This window comes from Humulus lupulus, chromosome 2, assembly GCF_963169125.1.
Source record: "Humulus lupulus chromosome 2, drHumLupu1.1, whole genome shotgun sequence".
NCBI lineage: Eukaryota > Viridiplantae > Streptophyta > Magnoliopsida > Rosales > Cannabaceae > Humulus > Humulus lupulus.
Genome location: NC_084794.1, coordinates 154,925,809 through 154,943,701, shown reverse-complemented (window position 1 = coordinate 154,943,701; position 17,893 = coordinate 154,925,809). Strand labels below are relative to the sequence as shown.

The 17,893-nt window shown below is 46.7% G+C and overlaps 1 protein-coding gene across 1 annotated transcript; it reads left to right on the top strand.

The window, feature by feature from the left end:
• The first annotated feature begins 11,895 nt into the window (after window positions 1-11,895).
• LOC133816368 (uncharacterized) lies at window positions 11,896-13,034 on the top strand. Its single transcript, XM_062248904.1, has one exon. It carries the CDS (start codon window positions 12,284-12,286, stop codon window positions 12,875-12,877), a length of 594 nt encoding a protein of 197 aa, XP_062104888.1. The 5' UTR covers window positions 11,896-12,283; the 3' UTR covers window positions 12,878-13,034.
• Window positions 13,035-17,893: the final 4,859 nt, after the last annotated feature.

Sequence of the window (17,893 nt, the reverse complement as noted above, 5' to 3'; positions counted from 1 at the left end):
CCCCTGGACCACAATGTATCACGAGCCATTAGAGCCCACTATGAAAGGAACCCCACTTCCACATGAGGGGTGGTTGGAAAAAACACTATAGCACTACACCATAAAAAATACAAGTTCATTTCACCATTTTCTTTCTACAACCATTCTTTGAGTTTCTGATTAGATCTTTGAAGTTTTTCATTTGATAAGCTCTATATTTCAATTTTTCTAACTTACTTGGTTGACGAGTTCTCACCGTCAACAGTTTGGCGTCGTCTGTGGGAAGAATAGACTACAAGCCACTATTCTTCCTCCAATTACGATAAGAAAGAGATGTCGCGACGTTCGAAACAGTTGAGAGAGTTGCGCGAGGTGGAGGTCCATCTTGACGGAGATCAGCTAAAAGCCTCCATGAGGGAGCCTCCTCCACCTGCAAATGTGGAGTCCCCAAAGGATATTCACGAAGATGAATAAGAGGCCTCTTCCCCGGTGGTCCAACCTGAGGTGGTTCGTCCAAGGCTGGCGGCTACCCCAGCAAGGGGTGCTGGTGAGTTCCTGCCTCCAAGGCCGCCACATGTGCCAAACTCCGGTCGGCAGGATCCAGGCCCATCGACGCGCTGGGCTGACAAGCACCCTCAGGTCCATTCCGTGAGCTCGAGTTCTAAGTCTCAATTCTACGAAGACAAGATATGATAACTTCATCGCAAGAATCAGAGGCTAGAAACCACCCTGGAAACACATTCAAGAGGTGCTAAATGGCATGTTGCAAGGGAGATCAAACATGGCACTCCCTAAGCGGAAAGAGAGAGGCCAGGAGGGGGTGGAAACCACTGTCCCAGTAGATGACGGAAGGAACCGACTCTCCACTAGTAACACCCCCCGGGCGAAGCAGCACGAACGTCCCGGACCATCGAAGCAGCCTCAGGGGCCAGAGCCGAAGACTAACGCTGCCCCTCATAACAATGTCGAGGTCACCTCAAGGAGAACACCCTCAGATTTAGGAGAAGAACTCAACAAAAAGAGGGTGGGTAAAAGGACCACACCCCCTCTGGCGCCCCAGGAAGGCAAAGGGAAGGGGGATCCTAACCCATCCACACTGAGAGACTCCTTGAACAAGAGGAGGCAAGACCTGGACAAAGAAATGAGGAGCCTACGAAGCAAAATCATCACCGCCTCCGGAGGTCAAGCATTTGAGGATGAGTTCGACCACGAGTCACCCTTCATCAAGGAGATCCAAGCCATCCGGCTCCCAGCCAACTTCAAGGAGCCCCATATGACCCCCTATGAAGGAAGCACAGATCCGAAATACCATCTAGATGCATTTAACGATTGGATGAAGCTGAGGGGAATTAGAAGTGGGGCCAGATGTCATTGCTTCGCTTTCACATTGAAAGGACCTACGTACAAATGGATCAAAAGACTTAGATCGGGGTCTATCAGATCTTGGCAACAGTTTTCCAATGAATTCCTCCAGCAACACCACGCCGTGCGAGACTACACGATGCTAGGCACCAGCCTCGCCAACGTGAAGCAAGGAGAAAATGAGAGTCTGAAGAGCTACATTCACATGTTCAATATGGAGGCAGATAAAGTAGGGAGCTTGACCCGTAGAGAGCTAAAAATGGCCATCACAGCTGGAGTGCGCCCGGGAAGCAAGTTATGGGATAACATGCTCAAGAGGGAGGTCACAGACTTGGATGATTTCTACGAGCGAGCACAAAAATATATTCGCGTGGAGGATGGTCATGAAAGCCTCAAAGCCGAGAAAGGCCAGTTGCCACCAAAACCTTCAATCCGAGAAAGCCAAAGTGGTAAAAAGAAGAAGAGGGTCTATGAGGGAACGAGAGATGATCGACCCCGGAAGCATCAACGCTCTGATGAGCGCAGACAGGGCCCTTACACCTTTTATACTGACCTCACCCATGAGAGATAACATATTTTCATTACGAACGAAAACTAGGTCCCCTTCAGAAGGCCTCCGCCAATGAAAAAAGACAGGTCTAAAAGAGACCCCAGCAAGTATTGCCAGTATCACAAAGATATTGGCCACACCATCACGGAATGCAACCATTTGAAGGTGGAAATTGAGGAGCTCATCCGCATGGGACATTTGGGCAGATATGTGAGCAAGGAGAGCCAAAGGCTAGAAGAAGGAGCATCCCCGCCGTATGCACGAAAGGTGGCCCAAAAAGTACAGGGAGAGGTCAGGACCATCTTTGGAGGACCAGGATTCGGGGGCGAATCAAGGAAGGGGCGAGATAGATATGCCAGGTAGGCTAGACGAAGTCCACCACCGTGCGTCTTAAGTCTGGAGTAACGCCCCCCGAAGAGTTTTAAGGGTGAAAATGACTCAATAACCTTCACCAAAGAAGACGCCCAGGGTGTACTTCTTCCCCCATAATGACCCCCTAGTGTTGACTGTCCAGCTTGCTAACATGAGGGTAACGAAAGCTCTATGGACATCTTATATTGCCCATCGCTAAAGAAGACGAGACTAAATATCTAACACCTAAAGCCTTGCAATACTTCTTTGTATGGATTTATGGGAGATTCGATACAGCCCCTAGGGGCAATCGAGTTAGCCCTCACTATGGGAGAACAGCCCAGACAAACCACCATAATGGCAAACTTTGTGGTGGTAGATTGCGCCTCAGCCTTCAATGCGGTATTAGGGAGACATTCCCTAAGAGAATTGAAGGCGATAACTTCTGTATACCACTTAGCTATGAAATTCCCAACTCCCGGGGGAATAGCATGCATGAAAGGAGAGCAGAAGGAAGCAAGAGAATGCTATAACACATCCCTCCGCACAGCCACAAATCCATCAGCGCCTATGGCGATGGTTGTACATGAAGGCGCGAACCCAAACGAATTGGACCCAAGAGTCACAGAAGAGCCCAGAGTTGAACCGGTAGAGGAATTGGAGGAAGTAACGGTCATGAATGAACCGTTGAGAAAGTTGAAGGTAGGGAAAACCCTTGTAGGTGACATGAAGGAGAAGCTAGTAGAGTTCTTAAAAGACAACCTCGACGTATTCGCCTGGAGTCACGAGGATATGGTAGGGATAGACCCAACAGTCATGTGCCACCATCTGAACATCGACCTGAAAGCAAGGCCGGTGAGGCAGAAAAGGAGAGCGCTGGACCCAGAGAGATACCCGGCCCTAAAAGAGGAGGTTGACAAGTTGAAGGCGAATGGGTTCATCCGAGAGGCATTTTACCCACTATGGGTATCAAACCCAATGCTAGTCTCGAAGCCCAACGGAAAATGGAGGACATGTGTGGATTTTACCAGCCTCAACAAGGCCTGCACTAAGGACAGCTTCCTGCTTCCTAGGATAGACTAGTTGGTAGACGCCACAGCGGGGCACGAGCTACTTAACTTCATGGACACATATTCTGGGTATAACCAAATACCCATGAACCCTGCTGGCGAAGAGCACACTTCGTTTGTAACGGAAAAGGGGCTGTATTGCTATAAAGTGATGCCCTTTGGTTTAAAAAATGCAGGTGCCACTTATCAAAGGTTGGTGAAAAAAATGTTCGCAAATCAAATAGGAAGGAACATGGAAGTATACGTGGACGATATGCTGGTGAAGACAAAGAAGGCGGGGGAGCTCACCAGCGCCCTCATGGAAATGTTCAACACCCTTCGAAGTTATAGAATGAAGCTGAATCCACTCAAATGCACCTTCGGAGTTTCGTCAGGAAAGTTCCTGAGTTTCATGGTCAATTCCCGAGGTATCGAGGCTAATCTTGAAAAAATCAAGGCCTTGCTGGAAATGAGCCCACCACGAAGCAAAAAATAGGTGCAATGCTTAACGGGGAGAGTAGCAGTCCTCAATAGGTTCATCTCCTGGTCTATTGACAAATGCCTCCCTTTCTTCAACATCCTAAAAGGGAACAAAAAGTTCGCTTGGGATGATGAATGCCAGGATGCCTTCACCAAGCTAAAGGAACACCTTGGAAAGCCACCCCTTTTGGCCAAGCCATAAAAAGGGGAGAAGTTGTATTTGTATCTAGCTGTATCAGAGCATGCCATAAGTGCCGCCTTGGTCAAGGGGAAAAATAAGCACCAGAAACCTGTGTACTATGTGAGTAAACGGTTGGTAGATGCAGAAACCCGATACCCGGAAATAGAGAAGTTAGCATATGCACTGATAGTGGCTTCTCGAAAGTTGAGTCCCTATTTTCATGCACATGCGATTGAGGTGCTCACAAACACCCCCCTGCGTCAAGTCTTGCACAAGCCGGAGACTTTGGGAAGGTTGTTAAAATGGTCGATTGAATTAAGTCAGCTCGACATCACTTACACCCCAAGGACCTCAATCAACGGGCAGGTACTTCCAGACTTTATAGTCGAGTTTGCATACCAGCCCCAAGAGGAGGGGGAAATAGAGGAAAACAAACCGGCGCATGAAGGGGAAAGTCACCCTGAAGAATGGAGCCTCCATGTAGATGGGGCGTCTAACAAAGGGGGAGCCAGTGCTGGCATAGTGATGACGGGACCTGAAGGACACAAGATGTATTGTGCCTTGAGATTTGGATTCGAAGCTTCCAATAATGAGGCTGAATATGAGGCGTTGTTGGCCGTCCTGTGGCTAGCTAAGGAGTTAAAGGTATCCCATAGTAGTACATAGTAGTACATCCCCAAGCCAATGGGCAAGTAGAGGCCATCATCAAGATCCTAAAAAGGAACTTGAAAACTAAGTTGGAAAAGTTGAAAGGGGCTTGGGTCGAGGAACTCCCAAATGTACTCTGGGCCTATAGGACCACCCCTCGTTCCACCACTGGGGAGACACCTTTCACCTTGGCCTACGGCTGCAAGGCTGTCCTTCTGATAGAAATGAAGATTAACTCCATCTGCACACAAGCATATGATGACCAGGCTAATATCACAGCATTGGTCGGGAACTTGGACCTGCTGGAAGCCAAGAGGGAAAGGGCACAACTAAGGTTGGCCACATATCAGCAACAGGTAGCGAGGTACTACAATTCAAGGGTGCGAGAGAGAAGGTTCAGGGTAGGAGACTTGGTACTAAGGAAGGTACTCCCCAACACGTGAGACCCAGGGGCGGGGGTACTAGGGCCGAACTGGGAAGGACCCTACCAGGTCGCTCAGTCCATACCACCAAACACCTACAAACTGGCCCGCATGGATAACTCCATTATACCTCGGGCGTGGAAAGTGGAACACCTTAAGAAATACTACCAGTGAGACTTCTGCACCCGTGCAAAGAAGACCTATGTTTAGTTTGTTCCCTGTTATGTTCACTTAGTAAGTAAGAATTAAAGAGACTACCTGGGTAACCTCTTAATTAGATGTAACCCTTTCATATGTATGTCATTGGAACCCGCACACTATGAATAAAATAGTTCGCCACTTTACGTGTCATTTTTCATCCATGTAGCACCCACCAAAGTACCTGCTGAAATAAATTTCACCAAACACTTGGGGGGGTAGGACATGAGGCAAAACAGACAGCAAACAGGAGGATCCTGAAAAGGACCCATCATATCAGAGGGAACCTAAAAAGGACCCCCTATCAGGAGGATCCTAAAAGGACCTCTTATATCAGGGCCTTAAACAAGGTCCTTATATATAAAAAAAAAAATGTGAGGAACCCTTACAAACAGGGAGAAGACCTTGCAAGGCATCTCTTGAGTTCACAAAGATTAGTTACCCTTGTGAACATCAAGGAGGTCAAAAGGTCTTACACAAAAAAAAAAAAAAAAATCCAAATAAATGCATATGCTCCCACAAGAGGAAAGGCCTCAGAAAGAGCACCCACCAATAAACCTAGAGAGGCTACCAAGCCGTCTAGCCAAAAAGGGTCCTAAAAGAGACCCTTGCAAAAATAGTACTATGAATAATGACGAGAAGGAGCTTCTCGCAAGAAATAATAAGTGCGGGCAAAAATATATAAAAGGATAGCTAGAACCCAAGGGGTCTATATATCCTTATAATAACAATCAAGAGGCACCAAAAAAGGACTTATTGAACCCTTTTACATAGGCTCCAAAGGACCTCTAGCCTGATAAATAAAAAAGGGGAACCTACCGAACCCCGTCATACGGGCTCAAAAAGACCTGGAACAGAGAGGAATAAAAGATGAACAATCGCATATGTATATATAAAAAGAGAGTTTTGGTAACATAACAAGACTCAAAAAAAAAATTACAAGCAAAATAGGGCTCGAACGAGCATACATCCATAGTGGATTAACTAGCAAAAATTATAAAATGATCATCTCAAGGCCTCCTGCCACGAGCGTTCCATCCAGCCGCTCGGGCAACGGCATGCTCACCAAAAGAGGAGAAATCGAAGTTGGGATCCTGCCTCCATACGCCATAAAAGGCGCGCTCTATGGACCTATACTCAATAGCTGCCTTCTCTTCCTATAAGGAAGCGACCCTCCCCTGCGACGCAGCTATAGCAGCCTTGGCACACTCAAGTTCCACCTCTAAGGAAGCAACCCTCTCCTGCGACGCAGTCGTAGTAGACTTGGCACCCTCAAGCTCGGCCTCTAAGCTAGTGACGCATTCCTGCAACATCGTGGCCTTGGCAATCGCCCTCTTTTTCTTTTTTGATGAGGAAGAAGCTTTCGCCAAGGCCTTCTCTAGCTTAAACCTGGTTTCAGCAAGTTCCCTCTCGAGGTCTTGGACCTGAACCGCAAGACGGTCCCTCTCAGCAGTCGAAGTGGAAAGGTTGTGAGCCGAGTCTGCAAACCGCTGAGCCACTGTATAGGTCTACACAAGAAAAATAACAACAACAATGATAAGTAACAAAAAGAAAGGAATAAAAAGGGATAAGGACGACATAAGATGCATGAACTCACCCAAGCAACAGAGCGCGTAAGAGTCTCCCCAAGATCTGACATAGCGAAACTCCCAAGACCACCACAATCAGCTTCAGGGAGGTCTGTGGCGATCTGGACATACCGCCGCCCGTAAGAGGCTGCCATGCGGCCCACCCAGGGCGCCCCTTCTTAGCCAAGGGTACCTGGCTGAGTAAGGACAGACGACCTGCTCATCGAAACTGGAGGGGATGCAGGAAGATCAGAAAAGTGAGCCCTTGGTAGATCAGGAGCAGGTGCAGGAAGATCGAGAAAGAAAGCCCCCGACGGACCGAGGTCGAGAGGATCCTGAGGAAAAGCATCAAAGTCCTCAGGATAAGGGAAAACAAAATGCTCCACCATGGCCTGTTGATCCTGGAAGTGGGAAGCCATGTCAGGGTCTAGAGGGGCAAATGGAGGGCATCCCCTGGGGGACGAAGACAGCTGGTGAGGTTGCCCGTGTCCAAGGGAGACTCTCTCTGGCACTCGCTCAGCCTCACCTTCATCCGAGCGATGCTCAGCCGAAGAAGCCTTCGTCTTCTTTGACCCGGGAATAGTCCATAACAACCCGGGATCCGAAACCGGGGACAACTTGTGAAAGTTGAGTTTTTCCACAGTGAAGAGGTATGTAGCCCATTTCTCGGCAGGGTTAGCATTGATGAGTGCATTCATCGCGTCCGCCTCCGACCCAACAACTCCAGGTATGGCGAAATGATCTGTATAATTCACATAATTTTCGACACAAACATAAGTTATAAAACAGTAAGTTTCAAAAAGAAAAGAAAAAAGGTGGCTTGAAGTACTTACTGGGAGCAGAATGAAAGTGCTCACGAACAGAGTGGGGACCCTGCACAAAGAAAAAGTCCTGCTTCCAGAACCCTGGGTTGGACACAGTGCCCTCTATCAAGGGGACTTAGGAGAGGGCATGAGATTGTACATGAAATGCACATCTTGGGCCATAGGAGCACGACGAACAAGTTCCATAAACATGATGAAGAGGCAGCTCAAGGTCAGCCAACTGTTGGGTGCCAGCTGAAGTGGAGCGAGGTCGAAATAATTGAGAATCGCAATGAAGAACGAGTGTAATGGGATTGTACCACCCGCCTTCAGGATTTGCTCGCTCATAGCCACATAGCTCGGATTTAGGCAGTCAGCCCAGCACTTGTCCGAAGGAACGTATAATGCGTATTCCGGAGGAACATAGTACTTCCCTACTATTTCCATCAATTTATTTTTGGACACATGGGACACTAGGGAGGATGCCAATAGGGGAGCATTGTCCTAGTCATCAGTAGTCACCTGTCGTTGTCCTCTCTTCGGCATATCTGCAAAACCAAAAGAAAAAGGTGAGGTGGGGACTATACACTTTACCCTCCATTTTTTCTTCCTAGCAAGAGTCTTCCACCGAGGCACCGGCTACGAAAGCGCTAAACTAGGGTAGATCAAGAATAAGGGCTGAGGAGAAGATGGGACGGCCCCATGACAGTCATTAAGGGAGAACGGGCTAGGAGGCTCAGGTGGGAGATGTCCCTCCATAAACTCCAACTCCATCTGCAAATCTAAAAGGGTCACCCTAAGGTTCACTACATGGTCGTTAAGGTCAAGGGGGAAAGGTACTCTGTCTCCTCTCAACACAGAGTCTATTTCGCTTTCTACCACCCAAATTTTACGCCTAAGTTCAGCCATATGCTCGAAATGACGAATACGGGCCCGCCTTAAGGTGTCGTGGTCACGGTAAGGATTTTCCCCAGGGGACTCTGAGTCTGAAGACAAGTCAACAAACTCGACCCCCGGAGGAATGTCGAACGGACCTTCACATGCCATGAGACCTCGTCCTGAAAGCAAAAAGAGTTCACGTATAAATGAGAGGATTGCTACGAAACACAAAGGAATGGACTCAAGACCTCTATGTACAAAGGCTCTAAATGACCCACTATGGGGTATGAATAAAGGGGCATGCAACAAGATTAGCTCACAACAAGCTCAAGCCAAAATACCCCATCCCAAGCAGTGCTAATTTGGACCCAATGAACATAAGGAAAAAAAAAGATATACCTCAAGCAGGTAAAATGAGGCACTGTCGTGGTCAAAAGGAGGTTGAGGGCCAAAAGCACCATCACGGTCAAAAAGAGCCAAATGGTCGAAAGTACGCGTCTGCAAAAATAAACAGAAAAGATGCGTTAGCCTTCAAATATCTGAAGGGATATGGACATATAAAAAATGAGCTCAAATATATATAAAAAAAAAGGGAGGAAAAAATAACAAAAATGAGATAGTGGGGATTGAACCCCTCACCTCTTGAAAGTAGAAGGAATCTCAAAACCACTAAGCTGAAGAGGTAAGGTGTAAATAATAGGTTCGATATGAAGGCCTATTTATAAGAATCAAAGAGAATAGTCTACCAGAGCACCTAAAGGCCCTCTCCTAGACTGGGGGGTAAGTGTGGATGCTGAAAATTTTACACCGGTAAAAGACCCGCATCTCATGCCTAAGGTCCCTGGAAGATCCAAAGCAACAACGTCTAAAATCCCTTTTATCCCTCGAAAGGATGCCCGAACCAACCTTGCTCCTATTGACCACTTCGCCTTGGGCACCCACGAGTGCCCCAGACATCTCGCGAGTCTTGTCGCCTTGCACCTCACGGGTGCATACAATACCTCGCGCCCACGTGGCCTCGCAGGCACATGAGGGTCTCACGTGCGCCCATAATGTCGCACAACCGTCTCGCAAGCCATCTCGCCCTCACCTTGCCCTGTGCATCAGTCGCGCCGTGGGCCTCGTGAGACCAGCGTCTCGCCCTCGCCTCGCCCTGCGCATTAGCCACTCCATGGGCCTCGTGACACCAGCGTCTCGCCCTCACCTTGCCCCGCGCATCAGCCGCGCCATGGGACTGCCAGACCAGTGTCTCGCCTTCGCCTCGCCCTGCGAATCAGCCGTGCCATGGGCCTCGTGAGAGACGCCCCCACCTCGGCTCTTCATATCCGTGCCACTAGGGGTCGCGTACGTAGTGGGCCTCGCTGGAGGGGCCTAATCTCTCCCCTTAAGATAGGTGCTAGTGACGGGGCACCACTCTTACTGCGGGTCTAAAAAGAGGTAAGATCAAGGACCTCTTTAACGCACCATTAAGAATGAATTGGGGAAGCCTCATAGTGATTCATGCAAAGTCAGAAGAAATACTGAGCAACCTGACAAACTGAGGGAAGCTAAGGCATGGACACAAGGCCCATGGCCGACAAGTAGTGGGAGTACTAGGAGAGGGGGCATGGCATGTATGTTTCTAACCAGATGTCAGAGTCGACACCACCAGCACCACTACGCCTAGCGCCACTCATCTGACATTCGTACTAAATAAGTAGTGGAGACATCCCCACGGAATCTGACCATGTACTGGAACCAACACCACTACCCCTTACACCACTCTCCTGACAATGTACTTGTGTACCATTTGGTCCCCTGGACCACAATGTATCACGAGCCATTAGAGCCCACTATAAAAGGAACCCCACTTCCACATGAGGGGGGGGGGGGGGGGGTTGGAAAAAACACTGTAGCACTACACCATAAAAAATACAAGTTCATTTCACTATTTTCTTTCTGCAACTATTCTTTGAGTTTCTGATTAGATCGTTGAAGTTTTTCATTTGATAAGCTCTATATTTCTATTTTCTAACTTAACTTGGTTGACAAGTTCTCACCGTCAACAATATGGTAAGTGAATTGATCCTAAAATAATATAATTAACAAAAATATACTTTAAAAAAACCATTACCTAAATAATATACAAAATTATGTAAGCAATAATATTTTAATATACAAAATTATGTAAACAACATTATTATAAATAAAATAATACAAAAAATACCGTAAAACTTAAATATACATTAAAAAAAATCAAGTTTTAATGATCAATACATGTTTTAAACAATGAAAATGTCTTCTAATCCTATATAAACTTTCAAAAATGTTAGAAAAAACTTTGAAAATAACCATATAAACATACATTGAAACCCTCATTAAATCCACTCAATATTTCATCATGTTTACCCTAAAACTTCAAAATAAATCAAGATTAAGTATATTTACATGATTTCAATCTTTAATATGGAAGAAAATGAAAAAAAAACAAAAAAACAAAAAAAAAATGGACAAAATGGGGCTTACCCGTGGTTGGGGACGGTGGTGGAGCGCGTCGTGTGCCTCTCTGTGAAAATGAAAAATGCCAATATGAGAGGGAAAAGTATGGTCTCAGGCTTATGTAGGAGGAAGGAAGGCTTTTCTCCGCAGTTCTATACTAAAAAACGATGAGAAAAGTGCACTTGTCTCTACGATTTTGAGTGTAGAACCGTGGAGAAACGTGACCCACTTCAAACTTTTACTGCGTTTTTATTAAAACCGCAATAAAATAGGGCGCGGACATTAAATATAATTTTTTCAACTCTTTCAAACATTTTCTCCGCGCTTTTTATTTATTGTTGAAAAAAATCGCAGAGAAAACATAGATTTGTAGTAGTGTTACCTAAAATTATATCAAAGATAATTATTAGAATTTGAATACCTACTAATAAATGCTAAAAATCTTAACTCACAAATATTAAAATAAATTAATATAATTATAAAAATATAAATATTGAGAAAAATAATATACTTTTATTATCATTTTAATTTATAGATAATTGACAAATAAAAATTTATTATCATTATTAATGTCAAAATATCAGACTTTTTATCGTATCGTGCTTTCGGGCTAGTTTGTTCATTCTTTCGTGTCGTGCCTTGGGGCTTGTCGTGCTATACCGTGCTAATTTTCAATTCGTGTCGTGTCTAGCCCAAGCCCATATTTTTTCGTGTTGTGTTGTGCTCGCGCCTCTCAGATTCATGTCAGTTTCGTGCCGTGCTAAAAAGTCTGACTCATATTTACAGGTCTAATAATAATAATAATAATATGATTGTGCATAAATTTGCATAAAGGAAAGACAAAAAATAAGTTAAATACGTTAACATATTCGTCGATTTCTTTTTCTTTCCAATTAGTGTGATTTATCATTCATGATTATTAGAATTCAACCATACATACATCACGCTGCAACAATAAATGTTAAAATATAGAAATAAAATAAAATACAAAAGATGGAGGGAATGAAGACCACAAGGTACCCCTAACAACATTAATTAAGCTTCTCCATTTGGACACTTGACCCATCTCTTATTTAGTTGTTGACTATACCGCAAAGTCGTATATATATATCTACTCTCTCTTAGCCTCTTTTATGAATTTTGATAAGAATACCATAAATTGAAGGTATCAAATATCCGTAATAAGTGTAATTACTGGCGTTCCTTTTTCTTGTTACGTGGAGCTAAATTTTCCCACATATTTTCCCAAACCAACTAACATATCATATTAAATGTGCATGTGCATATACATTTCGACCTTTTTCCCATACTATCTACATTTACACTCCTCCCACCATGGAGAAAAATAAAGTGAGAGGGAACACAACTGACGAATCAGCGGTGGTGAAGGCGGCGGCGTGGGCGTGGTACCAGCACGGGTCTGGATCAGACGGAAACCCGACCCGAGAATACGACGTCAAAGTGAGGTCACGTCACGTTCCTCGACCATCACGATACAGGCAGGAATCCGCAATGATAAAGGCTAAATTAGGAGTAAATGTTCATCTTGATCATCATGATTCATCAAAACCAACGGTAGGGAGCTTATCACTCCTTGACGCATACGAGATCCGAAGCATTTCGCAGCAGTTGGATTCTCTTATACAGTGCTCTAGAGCCGACCACAGAGAGTGCAATAATGATGAAGAAGCGTTCTCGGATAATTATATTACTATTAGCAGCAGCAGTGGTAGAAGTAGTAGGGAGGTGATAAGAAAAACGAAGTTTACAAATTTGAAGAAACTAATGAGAGGATTTTGGCTAAGGAATGCTGTAGCGGTGTGTAGCACAAGAGAAGATCAAGTGGTGGACATGAGAAGGAGGTCGGGGTTTCAACAGCGTCCACCGCGACCGGTGAGCCGTCTGATTCCGGCTACCAACCGGCTATAGGATAATGATAGTAATACTTCGATGGATGATTATTTATTTATTTAATTACATATATGTATATATATATATATATCTGTTTTGTGGATGTAGAACTTTTTAAAAAAAATTACAAACTTATTCTAATAATTCCATTCATAGATCTACATTTTCCGAACAATCAATATCTCAATTCATCATAATTTATATTCAACCTACATGTAATATATATTTATAGGTGGCAGCCAAATATGACTAGAGACTGATACCTAACAATTTAACAGAATACAGTATTAATTATTCCCCATAGTTAATTACAATAATATTACACATATAATATTATATAATAACTCTAAGACACGACAACAATTAAGCTATTTTTCGCACAGTTATACAAAATTATATACGTATAGGAAAATTTGAGGAATTAAGCTATTAAATTGAAAAAAAAAATTGTTTTTGTACGCCCTGATTTTCCCACGGGCTGATTAGCAAGCTGAGCTGCGGCCTAATAATGATTATCTCGTGGACATCCCCAAGACCGGAGCTTCCGTCATAAGGTCGTACCTCCTTAGCTCGAGGAATCCCAAGGGTTCCTCGAGATTGCCCAAGACTTGAGCCTGGACTCTGAAGGCCGAAGGTCGAGTTAAGTATCCAGCTCATGATACGAGATGAATATGGAGGCTATGACCCTTTGTAAAGTCAACACACACAAGGTAAACGTGCATATATTAGACATCACGTGTCCGATATGCTCCTGACTTCTCGGACACGCAGCAGGAACGTGCGTATTCAGACACCCACGACTGGGTTGGGCCGTGCGGCCCATTATCTCCTTACCTATTGATTTGACCACACTTATGTGACACGTTTAAGACTTAATCATGAATGTCACAGAGTTGATATGATAGGTAAGAAGGTCACGGGATGACCTTCTTACCAACTCCCAAGTGCCTTCTCCTATAAATATGGAGACCCTGGGAGTTGATAGAGGTTGGATTATCTCTTGTAAGAAATATCCTGTAATCATATTCCCAGAATAAAGCAATAATATTGACTAGTGGAGTAGAAGGATTTTAACCTTTGAACCACTTAAAAACCGTGTCTTGGGTCACCTTTCCATTTCCTAAGATCATATATCTGTTTCGGTTCATTATTAGCACTAATCCCTTTCTCTTCCTTTCTTAAATTACCTGTTGGCGAAGAATCGCGTCAACAGTTTGGTGCTTTCATTGAGAGCAAGTCCGATTCAGTGCTGTCGCAAACATCCAACTATGGTGACAACTCGATCCAGGCACGGTAACGAGGCAAAGCAACATGATGGGCAGGAGGCTCATCATACTGCCACCCCTGGTGAACAAGTTCTTGAAGTCCAGCAGCGGCCAGGAAAACAGCCGGCGGGCCATGACGACACCGGAAGTTCGGCGCCTCGGCCGCCTAACCCGAACCCATGTTATTACACTGCGGAGGAAATGGAGAATGCTTAGCTGAGGAGCCAGCTAGCAATAGCTAGTCAGCAGATCAAGGATGTGCTGGCCCGATTACCCCCTCTCACAACCGACGTTAACGTCGAAGAGAGGCAAGGCGAGGCTTCTAAGTCTCGCCGGGGTAATCGGTCCAAGCGTAGCCGCTCAGACAGACTTCCGACGCCCAACTCCACTCCTTCATCACACCATCGAGAGGCAGACTTCAGAGGAATGCCTAGAGTCGAACAACAGCAGTACAGCCGTTCGGTCAAAACGTCGACTCCTAGCTCCTAACCATCCTCGAGCGCGCCCAGGAGAGCTCGAGGAAATTCCCGAAGGAAATCCGGGGAGGGCTCACAGCATCAGCCCGTCCCCAACAACCGTCCTGCGCCTCGTCCAAATCGCCAGGCGCGGGACCAGCGGGTTGGCAGGGTCGAAGGGCCCCAACCAAATCTAATTCGACCTGATGGAACCAGGATCGCCTCTCCAGTCAGGCATCCTCCGTCTCCGATCAGGTATCCCTCTCCTCCTCGACCCGTTCGAGATATTCCTGCCTACGAAAATAGCAGGAGAGATCCGCCATCAGCTGGACCTTCCCGGCGTAGCAGGATGCCAGGGGAAAGCCTAGGTCCTCACCACCAAAGGCGGACTCCAAGCCTATCTAGCAGGAGCCACTGGACCGGCAGTCGCCGGAGTGATCTCTCTGGGGGAGACCTGCACCAGCGTTTGAGTTCGGCACAAAGTCCTCGAGTCACCCAAGGAGGCGACCTTCGAGATTGTCTCAACTCCCATAGAGGGGAGCAGGTGGGAGGAGGTAGCCACGCTCGCTCAGGGGGGCCCTATCCGAGGTACGTAACGGAGGGAATGCCCCAAATAACCTATCTCAAGATAGGAGGGGCAATAACCCATCAAATATGTACAGTGGATCTGGAGCTGTTGAACAGCCCCGGAATAACCAAGGACACCAGGACCAAACCCTCGAACGCCTAACTCAGATGGAGGAGCTGATGAGGAAGCTCCTGACGGAGAAAGAAAAAGACGAGTACGATTCAGGGGACGAGATGGAACTCTTCGCCCCCAGTATAGTAGCAACGACGTACCCATCTGGTTTCCGTATGCCTCACTTGTCAAAGTTCAATGGGGACGGAGACCCATCGAACCATCTAGGGATGTTCAACACCCTCATGATGGCCCATAACATTGGCCCCGAGCTGAGATGTTTAATCTTTCCTTCCACACTGACTGGACCTGCCAGGCAGTGGTTCAAACAAGGTAAAAAGCAGTCAATCAGTTCCTAGAAGACTTTCTCGGCAGATTTCAAAAGGGCATTTCGAGCCTCCCAGGCCACCCGCGTTCAGGCCGACTCCCTGGCTAATGTGAGGCAGCAGCCCGGTGAGACTCTGAAGGCCTACCTGAGCAGATTTGCGAACGTCGCTACTTGAGCCAGAGACGCGGATGATAGCTCCAAGCTCATGGCCATGAGAACTGGAATCCTCGTTGGAGGAGATCTCTGGAAGGATATACAAAGGAAGGGAGTCAGTTCTGTTAACGAATTCCTTAACAGGGCCCAAGAATGGATTAACTTGGAGGAGGCCGAAGCATCAGCTGCGGGAACTAGCCAGGCCCCCGAATAGACCGCTGGAGTGGGGACGGAGGTCGTGGCAGCGACCCAGAACGTCACACAGAACAACCAACTCGGAGGAGGCAAAAGAAAGGGGAATGGTGAAGGCAGCCAACACGGTCAAAAGAAGAATAAGTCCATAACAAGTTTAAGCCCGTCTACGTGACTTATACCGAGCTCACCCAGTCTAGGGAGAATATCTTCCTAGCCAACTCTACCCGAGTCCCCTGGGAGAGGCCGGAGCCATTAAAGCACCACAAGGGGAAGAGAGGCGCTTCCAAGTTTTGTCGTTTTCATAACGATGTTGGCGACAATACTGACGATTGTAGACATTTAAAGGATGAGATTGAGACTCTCATTCGAGCCGGCCCCTTGGCTCAATACGCACGGAACAGGGTTCCAGCAAGTCGACCTGCCCCTGAAGTCCCGGCCAGTCACCCCGGGTCTCGGGTAGACCAGGATGTACCTCCTCCTATGGTAGGACGAGAGATATCCACCATCTCTGGAGGTCCACACATGGCCGGCACGAGCAGAGGCACCCAGAAGAGATAAGTGAACGAACTAAAGGCTCATAATGGAGTGGAGTTCATCCCGTAACAGCGTCAGTCAAAGCAGTAGCGGTTGGAGAGGCAGCCAATCATTTTTACGGAGGAAGATGTGGGCCATGTCCAGTTCCCTCACAATGATCCTCTGGTCGTAGCAGTCCAGCTCGCCAATAGGAGAGTGAGGACGGTACTGATAGACAATGGGAGTTTGGTGAACCTCCTATTCCGATCCACCTTAGAGAAGATGGGTTTGACTGTCGCCGAGCTGAAGGCAACCTCCATGATGTTGTATGGTTTTTCGGGAGAAGGATCAGTAGCGATAGGGACGATCAAGCTGGTGATCACCCTAGGTGAAGGATCTCGGACAGTCTCCAAACTCCTCGAGTTCGTGGTCATTGACTACTCCACTGCCTACAATGCCATTTTGGGACGACCTACGCTCATAGCTTTCGAGGTCGTCACGTCCATTCGCCACCTCGCGATGAAATTCCCTACTTCGATGGGAATCTGCACTATCCATGGCGATCAGCTCACTGACAGGGAATGCTGCAGCATTTCCATGAAGGGAAAATCTAAACCTGGGCAGCTGGCAATGGCCATTCAAGGTGAAGAGGAATCTCAGGAACCCTTGGTAGATCCTGAGATTAAAAAACCTTAAAACGCCGAGGGGGAAAATGTCGTCTTAAGTGAGGATATTGACCCCCGAATAGGCGAGGACAGATGCGAGCTCCAGGCAATTGAGGAGCTCGAGGAAGTGAACATTGATCTGTAGAATCCGTCACGGACGATCAAGCTCAGGAAAAACCTCTGTGGTAAGAGGAAGGCGGAGCTGACCAAGTTTATGCGAGGTAACCTGGACGTGTTTTCTTGGTCCCATGAGGACATGGTGGGAATCAGTCCCAGTGTCATCATGCATACACTTAATCTAGATAAAAGCGTTCCCGCCAAGTCCCAGAAGCAAAGGCGTTTAGGAACAGCTCAAGCTGAAGCCCAAGAGGAAGAGGTAGCCCGGCTCAAAAAATGCGGCTTTATCCGTGAAGCCAAGTTTCCAATATGGGTTGCCAACCCCGTGCTGGTCCCGAAGCCTAACGGGAAATGGCGGACCTGGATCGACTTCTCCGACCTGAATAAAGCCTGCCCCAAGGATTGCTTTCCATTTCACAGGATTGATCAGTTGGTAGATGCCACGGCAGGGCACGAGCTCATGTCCTTTATGGACGCGTACTCAGGCTACAATCAGATCGCGATGAATCCGGCGGACCAGGAACACACCAGCTTCATGACCCCGACTAACGTCTATTGTTACAAGGTCATGCCGTTCGGTCTGAAGAACGCCGGAGCTACCTACCAAAGGCTAGTAAATAAAATGTCCGCAGACTAGATCGGAAAAAACATGGAAGTGTACGTT